Source organism: Ilyonectria robusta (genome assembly GCF_021365365.1).
Source record: "Ilyonectria robusta strain PMI_751 chromosome Unknown BGZ61scaffold_16, whole genome shotgun sequence".
Classification (NCBI taxonomy): Eukaryota; Fungi; Ascomycota; class Sordariomycetes; order Hypocreales; family Nectriaceae; genus Ilyonectria; species Ilyonectria robusta.
This window is the reverse complement of record NW_025764450.1, coordinates 617,080-637,823: the sequence shown is the minus strand read 5'-3', so window position 1 is coordinate 637,823 and position 20,744 is coordinate 617,080. Positions and strand designations below refer to the sequence as shown.

Sequence of the window (20,744 nt, the reverse complement as noted above, 5' to 3'; positions counted from 1 at the left end):
AGCTGCCAGCAAATCGCTTAAGGTCCCCGAGCTGCTCAACGCCTACGGGTCGAACCCAACAATGCCGATAACGAAGTTGAAATGTTCCAGAAAGGCGTGCAAGAAGTCCCCGATGGTAGTCCGCACACTGCAGCAGTGTGGTGCTTGCGGCTTTGACATTTCAGTGGGCGACAAATGCGTCTTTGGTATGCTATGAACCCACCTCTTCAATGCAATATCCCAGTCGGGGGATGGCACGGCATGCTGATTCTCTTTTCTACCATTAGTCATCCGGGATAAAAAATCTTCGAGCTTTTTTCTCGAATTTGCGGTTCCGTTTCCACAGCCCGAAAGCAAGGAGAGTACAGCCCAGCGAGGGGTGTTTCTCCACGACCACGGCAGTAAGTCGGTTCGCGGGTTGGGGTTGTGGCGTTATAACCGGCTCGACCCCTTGCCAAAGAGCGTCAATGTCCACACTGGCTGCTTCGACCTCTTCATGAAGTTCATGAAGAAATCTGCTTATCACGACAAGCTCGATCGCTTGTACACATTGGCAAGCTGGACCCGGCCCTGGTCCGCTGTCTCCTCTCTCCATCTCGATCCGCGAACTAATGTTCCAAGAGGCATATACATGCTGGCAAAATTCAAGGATATGCAGCACATATCATCTGTCCCGCTAGAGGTTGCCTTGTTGATTCATGATTACTCGCGGCTGGGGACGATATGGCAATATGCTTCACTCCTAGAGCGATTTAAGATGTTCTCAAAAGCTGATACCCAGTTGCGCTCGCTTTCACTGCGCGAAATAAGCTTTTGGGAGAGGGGAGGTCTTCCGACTGTCTTAACAGACCGTTCTAGAGGTACCATTCGCCTCACAATCGATTCACAGGGCCTGAGCAAGATTGAACGACTGAGGGAGAGACCCAATCACCAGACTGGTTCATCTAATGCACTAGCATATGTGGTTGAGCCTGAGAAACGTTTGGGCAACATTACTGTTGATTTCAAGGCTTGTATCACCCTTGTCAGACCTCCAGGATATGCACTAACATTTGGTAGTTTGGGCTAGCTCATCTAAACACCCCGCGACGAACAAACTTGAACGTTTGGGATAGGCCATGCCCGCCCAACTTGATGAACTGTTATGGTATTCACAAGTGGACCGGATTGTCCTTCACAAGAATGACGACTGTCGACACTCAGAATTGCACCGGAATAACCTTTTTTATTGGACATGACCAAGTTATACACGGTATACATGCACACACGAAAAGAGGACCAGATCCCAAGGAGATCTTCGACAGAATATACAAGCTTCATGAGCGAAGTATTATTTGGGGGTACCTCCCACTCCCTCCCGGTGATTCGATTGAAACCTTTGGGGCTCGGATACCTCCGTCCAGAGAGTTTACAAAGAGCTCAAATGCTTCCAGTTACCTTGTAGGTATTTCGACGCAGTTTTCCCTAATCTACAATTATCTAACAGTGGTAGTTCCGTACGACCCTTTCAGGTGATATAGCTCTCGGTTTGCTCCCTGTTTCGGAAGGAAGAGATGTTGTCCTCGGCAATGGGCCCAACCCTACACTCATAAGCTACCGGCAAGACTCCGATGACCCCTCATATTACTGCTCACATTATATCCACCCATCGGCAAAGTACTTAACAGCGCTGCAATCGCCAACTTACAACTTACTAGGGACGCATTCGTCGAAAAAGCGCCCGTTTCAGTTCAGACACATCAGACCGCGAGGAGAGCCGCCTTTCGAACGAGCATACTTCTCTTCAGCTCCGTTGGAGGGCGTCACTCGGGTACACACGTTCGAGGATAAAGATGACAAGTTTTGCCAAGGAATCATATTGGAATACGCCAATGGGTCCCAGCGAGCTATAGGACAGTGTCGGTTTGGCCTAGACCCTGTCACCACAGTCGTAAATCCCTCGCAAATTTGCTTGGCTGAAAATGAGTACCGCCCAAAAGAACCCATCCGACCTCCTCGACTGCCGACACGAATGAGAGTGAGATTTTTCTCCGATGACGACTACAAAAGGCACAAGGCCCATGATGGAAAAACAATCTGGAAATCTTTTCCGGTCAAGGGAACTATTGAATTCTGGTTCCACGGGTTTCGGACAATTGTTAGACTATTTGAAAACAGTGATGAATAGATACTCAAGTTAAAAACAGCCAGACAAACAGAGAGATTATTCTCAGGGTCGTAACATTAGTCCATAATCCTAATAGAGATCAGTTCCAGGGTTCAGTTTAACAAGGACCTATCGGCTGTCTTTATTTACCTTGAAAGGCACATGAGAGATATCAGTATTGAAAGCAGCAGCCGCGCATTGACGTATCCATCAATCTGCATTATGCGACGAGTTTGTCATTATTCGTCCAACAAACAACCTACCCCATCTATTGGAACTCGGCGTATTGAGTGGAGACATAAGACCAAGGCCTCGTTAGTAGGGGACTCGTCAGTTCGCCAAGAGTATCTCCTCTTTGTTTGTTACCTCCACACAGGCTAGGCATTGCCTGCTGCCACGTAAGTCTGGTCGGACGGCATGGATCATTACTACCACCTGCAGACAAGGGTGCACCCCTGCTCAAAGCACCTGGAGCACGGGACAATCGATCAACTTGATTAGCTCCCGTGGACACCAAGCCCCATCTGCAGGGATGCGGACAATTGAAGCGGCTCACGATCCAATTGGCTCAACTTGCAATGTGTTGGTCGAGCAATCGCAAACGTCGTATGACGAAATGTGGAGAGGACAGGGTCACACACCCGATGAAAAGAAACAGATGATTCATAAAATTTCGAGACTCCCCTCTTTTCTACATCCTATGAACTCACGTAAAAATGGCCGTCGAAACAGCTCAGCAGGCAGGTCAGAAAACGGAGGAGCCTGCAACTCGCCCAGAGGCTGTGCAGACTGAGAACCAGCTCGAAGTTGATGTTGGTTACTCATATCAGAGCCGCTTCCGTGATTGGTGCTAATATCGCTCAAAAGGATGATGGTATTGAGAGTGACTCTACGATCGACACCACGTTAGCCTGACCACCTCTCGCACTACGCTCTTCGCTCACAATCATCTCTAGGGAACAATCTTCCAGCTTTCTGTCGTCTCTCAAGTCAAGTATATACAACTACAGGTGAGTAGATATCCAAGCGTAGTTGCAATTGACTCTAACGAAAGGCATCAATAGATATGATGTTGGTTAAAATACGAGAAGTATGGTTAAGTCACCTTTTCTGATGGCTTTGCTAGAACGGACGCCGCTATCATGCGTTTCGTGAAGGCACTTACCTAGTGGTCAGAACCCTGATTATTCTTATGATAAATCGACTACCAGTCTGACGGACGTTGTCGGTAGCCAAACGATGACGAAGAACAAAACAGGATGGATCTCATCCATCACATCTACAGCCTCGTCCTTCGAGGGAAACTTCACCTCGCCCCAATTCGCGATAAGCCTCAACGCGTACTCGATTTAGGTACCGGCACTGGTATCTGGGCGATTGATTTTGCGGAGTGAGCGTGTCTCGTGAATGCGTCATTGCGGGCCGTTGCTAATACTTGGGCTTTTAGTATATACTCGTCAGCAGAAGTTGTCGGGACAGATCTCAGTCCCATTCAGCCCGACTGGTACTGAGGCTCTCACTACTACTACACCTAGAATCAAAACAATTAACAAGTACGATGCAGGACTCCGCCAAACTGCGTCTTCGAAATCGACGACTTCGAGGATGATTGGGTTTACAAGAACCCATTCGACTTCATCCACGCACGCGAACTTGAAGGCTGCATCTCGAATCCTGAGAAGCTGTTCCGGCAAGCGCTCAAAAGCCTGACTCCGGGGGGATACTTTGAGCTGCAGGCCCAGCGCGGTTGCTTCATGTCCGATGACGGCACCGCCGACAAGGCCACGACTCTTCAGAGCTGGGCCGAGAAGATCCTCGAGAGCAGCAGCAAGTTTGGAAAGCCGATCGACTGCGCGCACTTATGGAAGGAGGTGATGGAGAAGGTGGGCTTCGAAGATGTTCATGAGGAAGTTCGCAAGGTAATCATGTTTTACCTGCAATCTACAAGCTCTAGCCACTGACCATATGGTGCAGATTCCGATTGGCCCTTGGCCCAAGGATCCAGCGCTCAAGGAGATTGGCAAATGCCAGCTTGTGCAATCGGCGCAAGCTATCGATTCGTACACACCCAAGCTCTTTGGAGCCGTTCTTGGTTGGAGCCAGGAGGAGATCCAGGTCATGATGGCTCAGGCTAAGTCGGAGCTCAAGGACCGATCGATTCATCTCTACCTCCCGGTTTACTTCATTTGGGGTAAGAAGCCTGAGTGAAAGGTACGTAATAGGGTCACTTTCCAACACTTAGGTAAAGTGATCAAATATCATGCAACTTAACCGCACTTTGGAATATGATAATTCTATACGACACGTGCCATAGTGATCGAAGTTTACAATGTTCTGCTTTTTCTCTTAGAATGCTTTGCCTAATATGCGACCACAAGTGAATGACTAGTAATCTGTTTCTCGTTGCACTTTGCACAGTTGAGTGAACTGTGCCATGCCCAATCCCGGAACACAGAGGACGAGGACATTCGATTCTGCATCAGATGAAGAGGGTCTAATGATACCACGAACTTGCCATCAGTCTGCTTCAATCGCGCTCGTCATAAAATGTCGCATCTGTCAAGTGACCTTTATTTCAGAACTAATAGAGCCATTACATCTATGCCTGCAGCATGGGCCGCGTCGTTTCCATTGACAGATTGGCCTGGCGGGAATTCTGAGCGAGCCTACCTTACGCATCCAAATCAGGTGATACCGGCTTGTCAGGAGAATTTAGGTCGAGTTTCGTCTCGGCCTTTGGGCAGGTCTTCCAAGGCCGGAAGAGAGTAACCGAAATCTAGCCCAATCTCTGCTGTCCCGTCCTCGATCCGCGTCCATTTCCGTCCGTCCTACTAGTAGCTTCGCTCTCTCGGGGTTTATTCCGCCTGGAAAAAGAGCTTCGGCGCCGCTCCAAACGAAGGCAGTTTCTCCAAAATTTGCCTGGATCCTCGCGCATCCGGACATCTGGCCGACACAAGGGTACATCTTCCGGTACACAATGTTGGAGGAAGCCCTGACTGCATCACCTGTTAGCTGGGTTCTCATCAAGGCAATAGTTCCGGGGGGATTCTTAGGCATACAGATGACTTCTCCGTCCAAGGTGAAAAAGTACTGGTCAGTGTCGTAATCGATTCCGCAGCCCACAGTATTGCCTGGACCAAACTTTCGTCCTGTGGGGTATTTCCCTTGTGTTGCCTCCTCGAAGATTCTACCGTCATCCCCATGGTAGCCCAAGGACCACGCGTTCCACCCGGGCTGCGATCGTAGCTGGTTAGTGAACTCGCCAGCCAAGCCAATGGCGATGTCTGGTGGCGTGGACTCGAAGGTATCTATCTCCTGTATCGTGATCTCGAAATAGGTTAAGCCCTGTTTTCTCGGGGGAAAGGCCGAATCAGCCCTGAGACACATCGGGGTGTTGCATTCGTTATTGAAGCCGGCTACAAGCCACGAGTCAGCGCGAAGTTGTTCAGATTGCAGGGAGCGGAAAGAATGAACTCACTCTCGAATGTGGCCCCGAGACCATTGTCAAGAATCTTGACGCGAGTTTTATAGTCCTGGTTTAGCCACCACCAGGATTGAGGATGAACAAGATACATCGGGCTGCGAGTATTCCGTTCGATGGCGCTTCCCTTCCAGTCGGCAAAAGCCAACCTTGGTTCCGATTGATAGAGAAAATGGTCGATGTTCCAGTCATCCTGGTCAGTCTCGCCCCCAACGTCCTCTCTCAGCGACTTGAGGGCTTCCCAGGCACCCTTGTCATTCAATTCAGTGGCGATTCGCAACTCTCGGAAGTCCATACCCGAGGCTCGGATATCTTTGGGCAAATCTGTGATGCAACGCTCCATGAATGCCATGTTTGCCTCACGCCTTGATATGAATCCAAGTTCGAACGCCGATTTCAGGTCCTTTCCCCTCCTCGTAAACGGATTGAAGCCGAAATCGAGGAATGCGATGGAAATCGATTGCTCTTCATATTTTGGATATTTTGGTCTCTCGCTGCGCATGTAAGTCTCCAGTCCATTGTACCCCTCTGCCGAAACTTCGTCTAGTAGCCACGGCTCCTTGTTCACCAGAAGTTTGAGGCTCTTCAGGTTCCGATCCACCGTCTGAATTGCCACCCAGTAGGCTGAGACCAGGTCTTCATGATCCCAGTGGGGTTCGGGGGCTCCGGATTCTTGGTCGCCAAGGAGGATAGCGAATGTGTCGCCCATTCCCGCTTGGAGGGCTAGAACCAGGCACGATATATTCTCTCTAACTGTCTTGGCTTTGGCGTTGACTCCTTTCTTGAGAAGCTTCCGCACGCACTCGGCGCTCTTTTCCGTTGCCATGTGGATAGGACCCTCACCCCAAGCCCCTTGATTGTCCAAGTTGATCGCATTGTCGCCTTCGTGGTCCACCATGACTTGCACGATGTCACAGTAACTCTTCGCCACAGCCAAGTGCAGAGGGGTGCTGCCATGCACATTTTCATGGCTGGTGTCGGCCCCGTGTTGAAGGAAGAACTCAACAGTGGACTTGCAACCCCATGAGGCCGCGAATTGAAGTGGCGTCCACAGGCCGTCTTCAAGTTGATAGTCGATCTTGGCGCCATTCGCCACCAAAGCCTCACAGATCTCCCAGTTGTCGGCTGCTGCGTGAAGAGGAGACCAACCGTCATCTCGACAGATGTTGGGGTCTGCGCCACGCTTGAGAAACTTCTTGACAGCTTCTACATCACCGTCATGACTCGCTGTGAAAAGCCTCGTCTCGCCACGACGTCCGCGCAAGTTACCCGATGCAACTTCCTTTGCCCAGGAGTCGCCCAGGTTGATTTTGGCACCAAGAGCAATAAGCTTCTCCATATCTGCGTCTTCTTCTCCATCGAGGAAGGCCCCTCCGTCCAGAAGATGCTTGACCACGAGGAGATGACCGCCGTTCACTGCGGCAGAAAGAAGCCGGTTTTTGATCCCACTCGTCCACTCAGACAGCGTCTCAAGGAGAGCCAGATGTCCATACTCTGCAGCAAGCAGGGCCGAGGCTTGGATCAGAGCGTCCGCGCCGACGGCTCCTCTCATGTTGTTAACCATGATGCCTACCACGTCGCTGAACCCGTTTTCCGATGCATAGTCGAGCGGCGATTTCCCTTGAGTGTCTTCGGCTCGGACCGCTGTGATGCAATGTTCAGGGTCCTTGGCCGCCTGCAAGATGATGCATACTGCATAAACTGAACGGCAACGCGCAGCAATGTGCAGTAGAGTCGAGCCGTCACGATCCCTTGCAAAAAGCGCGTTGGGATCATAGGTAAAGAAGGTGTCGAGGACGTCCGGACAGTGTAGCACGGCGTGATGCGCGGGAGTTTTGTCCATCATGTCACCGATGGAGATGCCCCGACCCTCACCTAAGCCTGCTAGGAAACGAACTGCGTCGATATTTCCCATTCGCGTTGCGAGAAGTAAAGGGGTCTCGAAATTGGCATCGCGAGAGTCGATCTTCTTGGCCAGCTCGGAATTCCCATCCTCGCCCACAAGCATCTGAATCACATCGACCCTGCCGCTGATAGCTGCCATGTGCAGTGCAGTTCGGCAATCCCTGTCGACTGCCGTTGTGTCCTCGAGCGTCTCGAGAAGTACCCAGACCATCTTTGAGCTACCTGCCAACGAAGCCAGATGAAGAGGAAAGTGTTTTGTCACGCATGCTTCGTCCGCTTCAAGCAATGCCGCAACCGCGGAGACATCATCGTTCAAAATTACGCAGTCCAGATAGAACTTGGAACCATTGTTCAGAATCGCTACTTCATGGTCCAAACAGCCGCGTCGGAGGCGGGTGGTCTTGGCTTCATCGAAATTCCTGGCTTGCCCCAAGAGAGTAGGGACGACAGGTGCGAGTCCAAGGAAGCTGGCCATCTTCACCGCTGATTGTTGCGTGCCTATCTTCACTAACATCTCCTCGGATCCGCCGCTTCCAGGAGAATCTGGCTCGAAGTCATCAGTTCCGTCGTTCTCAGCTGTGTCGTCTCGCTCCCTACTGAGTAGGTTTGGTGGCAAACCGTAGCAGAGCAAGTACAGTTGAAACCACCTCTCGGCGACCTTGGACTGAAGGAAGTCGACGACATCGTTCTCGAGGAGCTCGTTGTGCTGCTTCACCCGGAGGCAATGAGTCGGCCAGTATCGGGTCGCATAATCTAGGAACTCCAGCTCTGGGATACGCGTCTCTTTCGTTTTCTGTGTAGGGGAGACAGAGGAGAGACATTTCTCCCAAAAGTCTTCCTGGTCATTGCCGAGGACAATCTTGAGATAATGCAGACAAATCTTCGCGAGAGAGTAATCGTCGAGCATACTCGTTTTCAGATCCGGATCTTGGTCCAAGGCTGCCCTCACAGACGGGCAAGGAATCCGAGCGTATCCATTTTCCACGGCCACGAGGCCATTCGTATAACTGCAAATGTCTCTTTCCATGTGCATAAAAATACCATTGCCAATTTCGGAGATGTCTCTTTGGTCCAAGTGGATAGCCACGGCAGCAGCAAGCTCCTGGACGTGTAGTTGCCGCACGGAAAGCCCAACCCACGACAATGTAGTTGTCGCCCAAGAGTATACTCGTGGATCCTTTTCTTTGAGCAGCCTGGCCTGAGAATTGTACAGTTCCTCGGTCGTTTGGGGACCTCGCGAAATGGTCTGACGAATGGCTTGTGGAGCAACCCGGGAGAGCCCCTGAAGTAGATGGACGAGGAGTGCACTGATCTCTCTGAAAGAGCCCCCAAATGTCTTAGCCTTTGAAATGACTATTTGCTTGACTTCCCTCGCGCGTTCATCTCTACGCCAAGTCAAACCATAGACATCATCGAGAAGCTGGTTCGTCTTGGCACTGATGAAGGCTTCTTTGTGCTCCGCGAAATTCCTCTGTAGGTCGATGTGGTAAACCCTTTGGTTGCTGAAGGTCTTGACGGCCTGGTCGTTGCTGATGAGGAAAGTACATGTGCAACCAAAAGAGTCCTCAAGCAACGCTGGAATCCCTGACCACCATTCGCGTACCTCGGCCGGCCACAAAGGGGATTCGAGATTGTAAACGACGATGAGGAAATTCACATCGCGAGAGTGTAGGAATATAGCAGAGAGCAAATCCTTGACGGCTTGCTCTGTCCACACGCTCTGGCGCAGCATCTCGGTCATCAAATTCCGGACAGGGCGGAAGAGCGATGGCTTTTGTGAGATGATCTGGTGGATGAAGGATATGATTACCCCATAGAAGGTCGTAGGGTGGTTTTCCAAGGGGTTGGGGAAGTTTTCGATCACAACAACGGATGACTCTCGTCGGATGTGCTGGGATATGAGCTTCACGATGGCGGACTTTCCGTATCCCTTGGGGGCAACCACCTGGATGGAGCTCCCGCAAACATAGTCAACAGGGATGCGGCGAAGAAGCGAGCCGTAAATATCTTTCAAGATGTTGAAGTCGTCCGGTTCGTCCAATGTCCTGCTTTCGTCGACGATCCGCCGGGATGGAGAGAGCGCCTGCAGCGTGTGAAAGTAGGTCGTGTACTCTTCAGGCGTCAACATTCCTGTGAAGAGTTAGAGGGAGATAATAAGCGTTGCATGGAGAGGTTTATTACCTAGAGGCGCGTCTGACAGCATGCAAGATGGTGCGAAATGGGATCGGAGAAGCTTCATCTTGGAAACGTCTTCCGCATTACAGACCGCAAGATCATGATCTGGCCACTGCACTGTTGTCCAGGATTTCTTGCTGAGTGATGTTTCCATTGCAGCATCATCGTCGGGAACTATGTTTTTTATGTCATACTTGGTCTCAACTCGGAAAAAGGCTTGTGAGAGATGCGACACGGACTCGATGAGTTCTGGGAGTATTCCAGATAGACGGCCTCTATAACTGGAGCGTTCAGTTGTTGACCTGATCAACCCCAAGAGTAGTTCCTCCCAGGTCTGTTGATCGGTTGGTTGATGCGGCATGGCGAAGAACACCAAGGAGATGGCGTTGTACGCGACGTCATAGAACATTGGGTTCGCGTTGGCATTGACAATAGCCTGATCATGTCAGCATAAGGTCCATGATGAGGAAGATGGCTGTCCTCCGAACTAGGTGTGAGGCTCGTTTCGTACCTGTTTGACCACAATGCCACCAAAACCATACCCTGCAAGGAGCACCTTGCTCGGGTGGCCGGTATTCTGGTCGGGGGTTTCCTTCTGGATTCGCTCGAGAAGAGAATATGCTTCGCTGTCGATCCAGCCCGGTGTGAAGAAGCCACCGATTGCGACACTTGAAACAGTTGCCAAATCATCGAGGTAGACCATGACATCCGTGCCAATGACTCTGGTGAGGTCATCATCGGTCATATCGCCAAGAGTCTTCTCGTGATTCAGGGCGGTGTTTGCGCTGGGCTGCTCGGCTTCCACGTCGCCAGGCCCCGGTTGCCCGTCCAGCTTGGGCGTGGAAAGTGTTTGATCATTATTGGAGTGAGCACTCAGCTCGTCTGCATCGTCCTCGTCCCGGCGTTTAAGAGGAATATCCACATCACAGCGGAAGATATCATGACAAACGACAGAGGCTTCGGGCAGGATATGGCGTATCATTTCCACTACCGGGACAGTCCCTGGGTCAGGCACGGCTGTTGGAAACCCAACGAGGTAAACTCTACATGGTTCACGTCGGCGTTCAGGAACTTGGGTTCAGAGTCGTGACCTAGACTTACCTGAACCTTGCCTTTCCTTGCTCCATCTTGAGCTTGATCGACCCGGGTGAGTCGTCCAGGGCCAAGGCACGGAGTGATTGTTTGTTGCCGCAGATATTGGAGGTGCTTCGATAGAATGCCTATAGATTGCCGCGGAGAGGAAGCTCAATGATTAATGTCTGTCTGGCGTGTGGTGATCCAGCGGCCGTCAAGACGCGGATATCTGCATTTATTGCTCCGAAGTTGGGAAACTGGACGATAGAAATCTCGCAGCGTAGCGTTCTTTATGTGTGAATTTGTTCACGGAACTTTGGGCAGGGGATCATTGGATATCGACAGGGATACAATTGAATGGGGGCCAAAAATGATGCATGGCCCAGCCTGTTGCCTACACCCGGCCCCTCTCCACGAACAACTTAGGGCTAGCTAGGCGGTGTGAAAAGAAAAGAGGATCACATCCGATTAATGCAATCTATCCTGTGGTCTGGCCGTGCTGACACAGGCCATCTTTGAGTTACACCACCAGAGAGACACTCCAGTGGGCATGCTGGTGGATCCCTGGAAGCCTGAGATGTTTAGGACTTCGGTTGTGCAGCACCTGTCGTGGTTTGAGTCCCATGATTCGGGGCTCAATCATCACACGCCTACATACACGGCCTCCATGTTCGTTTTTTTCCGCAGTCTTTTTGCGTAGACAGTACTTGACAAGTACTATCCATTTTGAATTGTTGGCGGAGTCCGATCCGACGCATACTACGGTGGTTGGTCGAATGCAACGCGGCATTGTAGGAGATGAACGTACCAGCGGAAACCAGTACAATAACCTGCTTTCCGTCGAGATTGTTGTGATAATCTTGTGAGGTCACTTCCATGGGGTAGTTATAGTATGCTAAGGCGGATTTGCCTGCTGTAATGATCCGATGAGGGTCTGGCCAGGTCCAGGGCCATGGTATCAATAATGCACCCTCGGAACTAATCTAACTTCTGTCTGCTCCCTCAAGGTGAGCAAGTTGCCGGCACAAGGTCGAAAAAACACAGTTTTATCCACAATTCAAGCATTTGTTACCCAATGCTGCCACGATGACTAAATGCACCCTCGGAACGTTAAATCAACGCAGTGTGCAAGCTCGCGCAATACAGCAACAATCGTGTAGACGCCAATGAGGACATTTGTATCCCCAACTAACATCTTCCCGACAACTTTTAAACGATCGCGTCTATCGCAGGCAAAAATAATTTCCAGTAGTGTAAAACTGGAGCGGTGGATATGGTGTCAGGTTGACGAACTGTCGATACCCCGGCTGAGACCAGATCTTCTTATCGATCGATTCGCCTAACAAATTGTGAGATCTAATACCTACTCTCAAGCGGTAGTTAACTTGAATTTCATATGTGCAGACTAATAGTCTGTAAACTGTATTAGTCTAAAAAATTGGCCAGAATCTTAGGAGCGCTGCTCCAAAGGGCCTCTCTAAGTTGTGTCGGCACCTACTTCGAGCCTCGAAGATATAGCGCACGCGAAATAGCTTTTAGCTACCTTGCGTCGACGCAACCATTTGACCTCCTTCCATCGGCCCTGTTAGCCTGAAAATTTTCTATTAAACCCTTGGTCGCACTTCTCACACCTGCGGCTGACAGAAATGCCGCAGGACTACTTTCCTAATCGCCGCCCAGGCTGGCGGTCGTTCTCGGTCATGGGAGGAGCGGATTAGGTTGAGGTAAACGGGAAAAATACTGCCTGCCACAAAGAGAGCAATGACAACACAGAATGTGTATTGTGCCGAATTCCTGCTTGAAACTGCCAACATAACCCACGGCCAGATGCATGCTCCGAGGCTACAGCCGCTGACCAGCAGGCAGCATGCGAGACCGGTCCACCAGCCGAGGCCTCGGAGACCAATGGCGATGACTAGGTTAGGGATCGGTCCCTCGATGATTGAAAGCGCTAAAGTTATCACTTGGAGACTGGCGGCTGATGGGAATTGATCTGCGAAGATCAGCACGGCGAGCGTGATGCCACACCCATACGCCATAAGCAGGAGGACGGCTGGGGAAATAAAAAGGCACAGGAAGGCAAAGAGAAAATTTCCAACGGCATAGACGACCGAAAGACCGGTTTGGAAATCTGAGATGGCAAACTTTGGGGTTGTTTGGGTCTTGGTCGACACGATGGAGAGGGCATCACCAATGAAGTTTCGCAGACTCGCCAAGGCCCCCGCAGAACAGAAGCCGGACAGGACAGCCACTCCCAAAGAGGTGAAGATGATAGGGAATACCCCCAAGTGCTTCTTGGAAGGGTCTATCCACAGAATGTCCGGTCGAGCCCGCAGCTCCGAATCCGTTATCTGAGGGAGCGGTACGTGCCAGTAGAAGAGGCCAAGTAAGACAGTGAACAGGGCAATGCCGAGATAAGCCCACTGAAGCGCCATCAAGTTGTGGCTGTCGTCCGCATCGATAGAGAGGACTTTGGCCGTGAGGACTGAACTCAACGCCCCTCCAATCCCTTCCACCCCCGTACCAAGAAGGACTCGGACCACGGCGTATTCTGGTAGACCGCAGAGGCTATTGAAGGTATCTGCAGCCATTTCCATGATGCCCAGGCTGAATCCGACCAGAACGTTGCAGACAATGAAGCCTGGATATGAACCGACAGCCGCGCAAGGCCAGAATATCAGTGTTCCGACGCACCAGATGGCCAAGGAGGTCGCAATGGTTGCTTTGAATCCAAAGTGGCGCAGAATCACATATCCTATACTTGGGCTGAAGATTCCAGCGCCGATGTAAGAGGCTGATGACATACCCACGGCTTGCGGGCGGGTTTTGACAATCGGAAGGCTCCCGTTGATGGAAAACAGCATAACGTAGGTAAATCCGTTCAGGAAAAGGAGTATGTTAATCATGGCGCAGTACTTGGCAGATTCGGATCCACACATGTCGACTATACACTTGGGCCGTGCCATGTTGATAAAGCCAAAGTAGACGCTGTGTTGGCGCTCTCGGGGTGAGTCAGATGCCCATGGTCGTTGTGGCATGGTTTCTGTATACGCTGTGTTGATGGTTGCTCCGCTATTCATCTGTGGTTCCTGGTTCCTTGCGAGCACCGGAGCTGTCGACACTTGAGTCATCCCGCAACCACAACCAGTTCCCTGGCTATTCTGAATGGTTAACTCATTGATGCTTGGCGCGTTCTCGGACTCTCTTTGCGATGAAAACAACCGCACGAACGCTCGCGCGCTGCTACGAGGCTCAAGACGCAATGGATTGGATGGCGTCAATCGCTTCATCACCGGGGGCAGAGTTGGGATAGAAGCACCGATGATGGCCGCATTCACCTCGACCGCTGACCACATAAGCGCAATGCCAGCATTGACGGGCACGCCGGGGCTGGACGGGAGCGCGTCGATCTCCCTCCCAGAATTGATGACAGCCAGTTGAAGACTGTAGATCCGTGCCACATCGATGACACCGATGAAGATGACGCCCAAGATAAATGAGAGGATCACTGCACTCTTCCGCAGCGGCGTGAGGGGCAGTGTCGTCAACGCGGGTATGGGCAAAACAAGGATGGCGAGGTCGGTAGCGATGTTGATAGGCCACGCGGTCAGCCAGATGGTCTGAAACGGAATGCAGCTGGAGTTTTGCGTGGTGAGGTTGTACGCTGCCTGTACAGGACGGCAGCGGAAAGCCGTGATGAGAGTCAAGACTGCACCTCCGACTGCTACAATCGCAAGAGTGACGTAGGATCCGACGCGAAGAAACTTCTGCGACTGCCTCGCGATATCGAGATACAACAAGAGGATGGAGATTTTGGCGGCCGTCAGGGCCGGAATAAACATGACGATGGCCGCGTACTGCGTACCCAGGACCCGAGTCTCCTGGTCGCGATGATCGCTGTCATCGTAGAGACCGAAACCCTTGGACGCGCCGAAGTCGACCGCGAATGATACCCCGAACGCGAGGATCTGGTGGTTAATAGGTCAGTCGCCGTCTGTGAGCGCATGCATGTGTGCAGCTCACCCATGCTACTATAAAGGTATAGTCGTCCCAGCCATGACGCTTCACGATGCCGAAGCGGCTGATGAGACGGCCAGCAGCGAAAACGCTGGCAATCCCAAAGGTCACTGTCACGCTGATGAAGATGGCTGTGCTGGTCTTATCTGTGTCAAGAAACATGAAAAAGTGACCTCGGCGGTAGCGCCAGTGCGATGTAGATTGCGGAGCCGAAGGTGCATGCTTGTTGAAAAGAGGTGCGATTGTCGGTAGGCAAGGAGGCTATCTCACTGAACATGGATCAAGCTTCGTGGAATTGAAAGTTGGTGGGATGTCCATATCTATGTGATTTCGGCGTCCCATGCGGAGTGAATGCACACAGGAGATAGCCAGGGCTCTAGACGGGCCGATGGTCATCTTGAAGCCGCCTAAACGCTCCAGTGAGGAGCCCTGCTTCAAGCCCACGGAGAAGTTTCAGTACGCCATGTCTTGGACTAGGATATTCCAGTGGCCAGCTCCAGGGCGCTAAGGTCAGGTTCAAAGGCCACAACATTACGGGAATGATGTAGAGGATTAGTGGCGTTCGAGGAGACGCAGCATGAGCCAGGACTTTATCTGGACCCAAGGTGCGGTTAAAAGATAAAGGTCGAGCACGCCCCTTGTTAGTTGTGTCCAAGGAAGGGGGGAATGATTTAGGGTCTCTTGCATCCAGACGGCACACTTGGCATCTAAAGTCGAACATGTGAATTCCCTCCACATCTCCATCATTCCCACGAAAAAGCCCGCGTGAGTAGCCTTGTGGAGGAGCTCTGACTATTGGCAGCGGGAACGGGGTGGCTTAGCACAGGTATGTATGGGAGACTTCTTCTACCTCGATCTTACTGAGTAAACTAGAGTTCCCAATACAAGCTAGGGAAGCTGAGAATGTGCGGCTTTACCCTCTGCGGCCTAGAACTTCGAGCTGAGCTACCGGGGAAACCGGAGCTTGGCGTCTTAGCGCTTGAGGCTAACGCCACTAATCTGGTCGCTGTGTTCACAACGCGTGGTGATTACCGGGTAAGAAGAGGCGTCAGCCCTCTATCTCGGTAGAGCAGCCCGCAAGGATATGCGCAAGGATGTCACAGGGAGCCAGGCTCGGCACGACCGGCTGGCAATGTAGTTGATGTTAGCAACAGCCTCAGTGCTTTGTGTGAAGACTGACAGATCTTTTAGGCTATTACAGGTCATTAGCCAAAGATAGGACTTGACCTGAAACAAGCCATATTTCTCAATCATCTACAAGTGCGCCCGCTCATGAAAAGCTATCCGGTCCAGAGGGTTCTGCACCGTACGCCTCATCACCCTGGTAGGAGAGCCAATGCATGAGTGTCACTTTCACAATCACTATGATGTCACCAGGCTTTTTCCGATTTGAACCTGTGCTCCCTGTCTGTGCTACCTCTGCAAGGCTGGATCGCGGGAGTTTTATGAAGCAGCCCATCATTCTCTCCGATGTTACATCGTATCAAGTCCTCGTACATGTCGAAGTCGAGCCGCGGGCAAGTCTTCTTGCAGCCTTGGATGGTGAGAGCTGGGCCTTCTCCAGATGGGACATGTAGCCGGTGTTATTATGGAAGAAGATGGCGTCATCAGGCGCGATAGTGCTGTTCTTGAGACGTTCGGTGACGTCTGACATGCAGGTTGCTAGGTCCATCACGACAACGCCAGAAACTGCCCAGAGCAGCAACGGCGCCAGAGCCACCATGATTTGATCTAGATTGATAACATCCTCTACATAGATTCCATGTGCACTATCTTCATTCTTTAATCTGTCAGGCGCGCTTTCGACAGATTGGTCTACGTCTTTTTTGAACATCTACATGCTCAGAGCCAGGGGCTCGGTCTTGGGCTGGCTCAGCGAGCTATATTTGCCCTTTGTGATACTCATTATGGACGGGAGGTAGCTACAATGGTGAATTGGGAGTGAACGTTGAGATGCAGTCCAAATTTAAGAAAGGGGATTCGGTAGCGATTGATGACGAAGATTTCAGCTGATTAAATTAATATACCACAGGGTCATACACGATGGGATAAAATCATGAGACCATGTTTCCGGGAGGAAAGAAGTAGCATTCAATGCCGTCTATTTTTCAAATAATCCTATGAACTACAATCATCTTTTTGCCCCTTCTAACTGTAGAGATAGCCCAGCCTACAGAGACTGAGCTTGATTTCCTACCAACAAGCCGTCATAGAGATACGGCACATTGTCACTAACCAGCCAGTCAAGCATCTCAAGAGCCGACTTGCTAGCCTTCTCAGACCCGGAAAAATGGACATGGAAAGTACCCTTGCTGTCCCGAAAGACGAGCTCACTTATCTTGTCAGTGTCACTCTTTTCGTTGTGCCGATTCCAATGCAATGTATACGCCCAGACACCGTCGTCATCAACCGTGTCCTGGTCTGATGCGATAGGCATGTCAAACACAGCCATGAGCCGGTAGAGCAGGAGCTGCGACGAGATCAGGGTTTCCGGACGGCAATACTTGGGGATGTGGTGGCGATTGCGACGGTCTGCTATAACTCTTAGTCCGCTAGGTGTTTTGTGGAGGTCACAGGAATACCAGGTTACCGAATCATCATTCGCAAGCTCATTTTCCAAATACGGACGTGGAGTCGCCCACGCTCGCCGGAAGCGGTCCCTGATTTCATACGCATTAACAAAGCCATCGATCTCTGAGAAGTGTGCCATTCCGATGGTACGTCGGATTCGACCGCAGTTCGGCAGTCTCCGATCTGCGGCAGGAAGTCGAAGAAAAGCGGCAAATTCCCACCACAGGTCACGGAAGACATTGCGCTGCGTCTCCTTGTCCCAATTGTCGTACTCGAAGATCGGGTCCTTGCCGGGAGATTGGTATTCGGCTAGGATGAGGTTTTGTAGAGTTATACGCCGAGGTTCGGCAATACTAGACTTGGCAGCGGCTTGATGATTTGTTGCCATGATGTGGATAGTAGAGTGCCGTCTGTGTGGTACGAATGCGATTGATGTGATGTAATTAATAGTGCGAAAAGGAGGGATTCTGTTGCCTGGTGAATGATGATGGGAAGCAAAAGAGAAAAAGAGGAGAGATATCTCTGTTTAAGTATGTGAGGGAGCCCCACATTGGAAACATTATGGGATGTTTGAATGTCTTTGTTGAAGACGGCCACAGGTTGGGCTAAACCTTTGTGCACCTTTATTTCGAAGCCTGTTCAAACTGAATAAATGAACAACAAGAGAACCTTGCGCATGTTTATTTCATACCCATTTCAAACCGAATGAAGATCAAGGAACATTCCTCTTCCTTCCCGAGGGTCTTTTAGCATAGCCGCGTGTTCCAAGTCAGTTCATAGGGTAGCGGACTATTCTGACACCGAATGCGCTGCGCACACTGAGTCAAGAGCTTCGCCAAGGACGTGCATCGGGCGTTTGCCATGAAATGTTTCGAAAACGAGTCGTCATAAATTCGATACAGACCAAGGTATAGACTCCATGCTAATGAAGTCACCTAATATTCATTTCCGAAGCACCCCCAAGACACCGAGAGGCCGCGGGTCTTCGACGTCCTGGACCTCTATACCAGTCGGCAGCCTAGCAGCTTGTACGATGCTCAGTTATATGTACGCACAAGGCAGTCCCTTGGACTTTCCTAGTTTAGAAAAATCCGGAGCCTGACTTCACTGAGGCAAACATGCTGAACATGGAACAGCCATTAGCGCATCATTCCACCCAGCCAAACATTATCATTTAGTTTCCATCAGTAAAGAAAGTAACATCCCAGTGATTGCCCTCATCCTATATTAATTTGTCAGCTGCTGTCTTCAGACACGCATGGTGAATCGCAACCTACGCAGTAAATGTTGCCAGAAGCCGCCTTCCACTGGGGATAGCCATCGCCACGATCCGCGATTTTTGTAAAGGTGTTCGTGACATAGGAATTCAGGCCGGAATTCTTGCGGAAATCGAACTTGTAGCCGTTCCAGTGAGAGTAGGTGCCGCTCGCGTGACCAGTCTCAGTGCCGCCGGAGATGGTGACGGTGCAGCCACACGCATTCTTCAGAGTAATAGCACCAGCAACAGTCGCAGCGTTAACCTGGTCATACGAAGTGCAAGTGGCAGTGTTGCGGTTTGTGCAGCCACCGGTAGAGACGGAGGAAATGCCAGCAGCTTGTAGACGTGACTGCGCCTCAGCCTGGGATAGTTTTTGCTGGGCGTTGACGGCGGTGGCCGTAAAGATGGCGAGAATGTACGAGAACTGCGGGAGTAATTAGCACGCCAGAGTTCAGCAACAGTGTGAGAGTGGAAGACCAACCTTCATGATGCTGATAAGATTGACAGGTTGTGCGTCGAGTAGTAAAAGACGACTGTAATTTAGAGCACAAAATAAAGTATTTGAGAAGGATCCCGACGGGATTTTAAAAACATCCATCGCCAGTGAACTTGGTCGATCATTTCTGAGCTGCCTATTGCCGTAAGTAACGATCCGACGAATTCGGCAAGATCGGGCAATCATTAGCGAGACTCTTGGCAGCTGAAAACAGATCGGACTATCATGGAACAAATTCGGCATGGATCTCCCGGCACGTCCGGGGATTGTCTGATAAAACTTGGCTGGTGCTGGAGCCATTCCCGCACATGATGCAACTCTGCATTGCCAATGGGCGGCACGATTCCGGATCGCCGCGATGCATTGCATTAGCGAAAACCTCGGTGACCGCCCTGGCTAATTTCTCCATAGTAATGGCTGCGGCTGGTCATCATCCTCCATACTCACCTATGAAATAATTTAAGGTCAACGGAGCGGCAGTAAAATAAACACAACTGGGCTCACTACTGGAAGTTGGTTTGCAGCCGGTAGTACCACCGGAAGCTAACTTTTATTTCCTACCAAGCATTTCGTCCTAAATGTTCCTCTCCACATCTGGCTTGCGAAAGGAACTTTAGAAACACCGGGAATATTATGACACTGTGACTCTCTGTTCCGTACGAAATGTACAGCCAATGGCTAAAACATCAATTGTAGTACGATGAGTCGATCCTACTCTGTTCACATCCTCCTCAACCAACCGGACGCCACTCAGTTATCAACGAAGGGATCAAACCCAGGAACACCATTACCAGCAGCAGCCTGGAGAGAATTGCCAAACTCGTCATCCAACTTGGGCCCGACACCGCCATTCCACGTGGAAAGCATCTTATTGCGAAGGTTCACGTCAGACCAACGGTCCCAGCTAATCAGCGGCGGAGTAAACCAGCCCTTGGGGTTCTCGGGACTGGCAATGTCATTGTTGTTGGCGAAGCGGAAACAGTGCGTGCTGGCCCCATCCTTGTGGTAGACAATGTACGGTCGAGAGCCCGTCAGCGGGAATGAGTTGCTGGCTTGGTCGTAGCCGCCGTGGCACGAGGGCGCAACACGAACGACGTTATCACCCTGGGTGAAAACAACAATGTTCTCCCAGTCATGACGATGGCCGCCGAGAAAGCTCCCGCCCAGCGCCTGGTCCTTCTCAAAGTAGTGTTCGTACATGATGGCACAGTAGCCGTTGTTGCAGCGTCTGCGCGAATACGCATTGCTGTTCTCCAGCTGGGGAGGATCGCGACACTGGCCCTGAGGCGTGCCAGTTGCGCCACGGCCAGGATTGGTGGTCCCATCAGGAGAAATGGCGGCTGTGACGTAGCATCCGTCCGAGTCAAAGTCAAGAATTGGCTGGAACTTGATGTCGATATCGTCGGCGGACCGTGGCAAGGCTGAGATGACATCGCGCTGAGTAACAGTGAGAGGGTGACCCTGAACGGCGCTCAAAGCGCTGAGAACAGCGGCGATGTTGATGAGAGTGCCTTGCATGGTGACAAGCTTAAAGTGATCGTGCGTCAATGACAATAAGACAAAAGAATCAAATACCCAGCGGAAGATCAGCTCCTTTATGACTTTGTCCATACGATCCTGCGCATGCAACGTTGATCGGCCC

The 20,744-nt window shown here is 51.2% G+C and overlaps 8 protein-coding genes across 8 annotated transcripts; 2 read left to right on the top strand and 6 right to left on the bottom strand.

Moving 5' to 3' along the window:
* The first annotated feature begins 448 nt into the window (after nt 1-448).
* BGZ61DRAFT_424903 (uncharacterized protein) lies at nt 449-2,483 on the top strand. Its single transcript, XM_046243623.1, has 4 exons — nt 449-1,003; nt 1,039-1,419; nt 1,472-2,215; nt 2,276-2,483. Exons 1-3 carry the CDS (start codon nt 476-478, stop codon nt 2,144-2,146), a joined length of 1,584 nt encoding a protein of 527 aa, XP_046101558.1. The 5' UTR covers nt 449-475; the 3' UTR covers nt 2,147-2,215; nt 2,276-2,483.
* Nucleotides 2,484-2,825: 342 nt separating this feature from the next.
* BGZ61DRAFT_424901 (S-adenosyl-L-methionine-dependent methyltransferase) lies at nt 2,826-4,476 on the top strand. The gene is made up of 9 exons (XM_046243622.1): nt 2,826-2,937; nt 2,993-3,030; nt 3,082-3,135; nt 3,190-3,196; nt 3,252-3,296; nt 3,358-3,515; nt 3,573-3,629; nt 3,690-4,044; nt 4,100-4,476. Exons 1-9 carry the CDS (start codon nt 2,842-2,844, stop codon nt 4,331-4,333), a joined length of 1,044 nt encoding a protein of 347 aa, XP_046101557.1. The 5' UTR covers nt 2,826-2,841; the 3' UTR covers nt 4,334-4,476.
* Nucleotides 4,477-4,572: 96 nt separating this feature from the next.
* Nucleotides 4,573-10,813, bottom strand: BGZ61DRAFT_519922 (ankyrin repeat-containing domain protein; the record flags this gene model as incomplete). The annotated part of the gene is made up of 6 exons (XM_046252424.1): nt 4,573-5,121; nt 5,185-5,541; nt 5,604-9,641; nt 9,693-10,122; nt 10,198-10,729; nt 10,788-10,813. The coding sequence occupies 6 exons, from the start codon at nt 10,811-10,813 to the stop codon at nt 4,838-4,840; spliced, it is 5,667 nt and encodes a 1,888-aa protein (XP_046101556.1). The 3' UTR covers nt 4,573-4,837.
* Nucleotides 10,814-12,229: 1,416 nt separating this feature from the next.
* On the bottom strand, nt 12,230-13,624 carry BGZ61DRAFT_424896 (major facilitator superfamily domain-containing protein; the record flags this gene model as incomplete). The annotated part of the gene is made up of 1 exon (XM_046243621.1): nt 12,230-13,624. The coding sequence occupies one exon, from the start codon at nt 13,622-13,624 to the stop codon at nt 12,386-12,388; it is 1,239 nt and encodes a 412-aa protein (XP_046101555.1). The 3' UTR covers nt 12,230-12,385.
* A 306-nt stretch (nt 13,625-13,930) lies between these two features.
* Nucleotides 13,931-14,939, bottom strand: BGZ61DRAFT_294047 (uncharacterized protein; the record flags this gene model as incomplete). The annotated part of the gene is made up of 2 exons (XM_046238609.1): nt 13,931-14,728; nt 14,784-14,939. Coding segments are annotated over 2 exons (954 nt in total), but the record flags the coding sequence as incomplete, so codon positions are not given.
* A 1,321-nt stretch (nt 14,940-16,260) lies between these two features.
* BGZ61DRAFT_535056 (uncharacterized protein) lies at nt 16,261-17,736 on the bottom strand (the record flags this gene model as incomplete). The annotated part of the gene is made up of 2 exons (XM_046254227.1): nt 16,261-16,557; nt 16,975-17,736. 2 exons carry the CDS (start codon nt 17,734-17,736, stop codon nt 16,261-16,263), a joined length of 1,059 nt encoding a protein of 352 aa, XP_046101553.1.
* A 764-nt stretch (nt 17,737-18,500) lies between these two features.
* BGZ61DRAFT_590406 (uncharacterized protein) lies at nt 18,501-19,093 on the bottom strand (the record flags this gene model as incomplete). The annotated part of the gene is made up of 3 exons (XM_046256630.1): nt 18,501-18,570; nt 18,626-19,030; nt 19,088-19,093. The coding sequence occupies 3 exons, from the start codon at nt 19,091-19,093 to the stop codon at nt 18,523-18,525; spliced, it is 459 nt and encodes a 152-aa protein (XP_046101552.1). The 3' UTR covers nt 18,501-18,522.
* Nucleotides 19,094-19,852: 759 nt separating this feature from the next.
* Nucleotides 19,853-20,620, bottom strand: BGZ61DRAFT_590405 (necrosis inducing protein-domain-containing protein; the record flags this gene model as incomplete). Its single annotated transcript, XM_046256629.1, has 1 exon — nt 19,853-20,620. The coding sequence occupies one exon, from the start codon at nt 20,618-20,620 to the stop codon at nt 19,853-19,855; it is 768 nt and encodes a 255-aa protein (XP_046101551.1).
* Nucleotides 20,621-20,744: the final 124 nt, after the last annotated feature.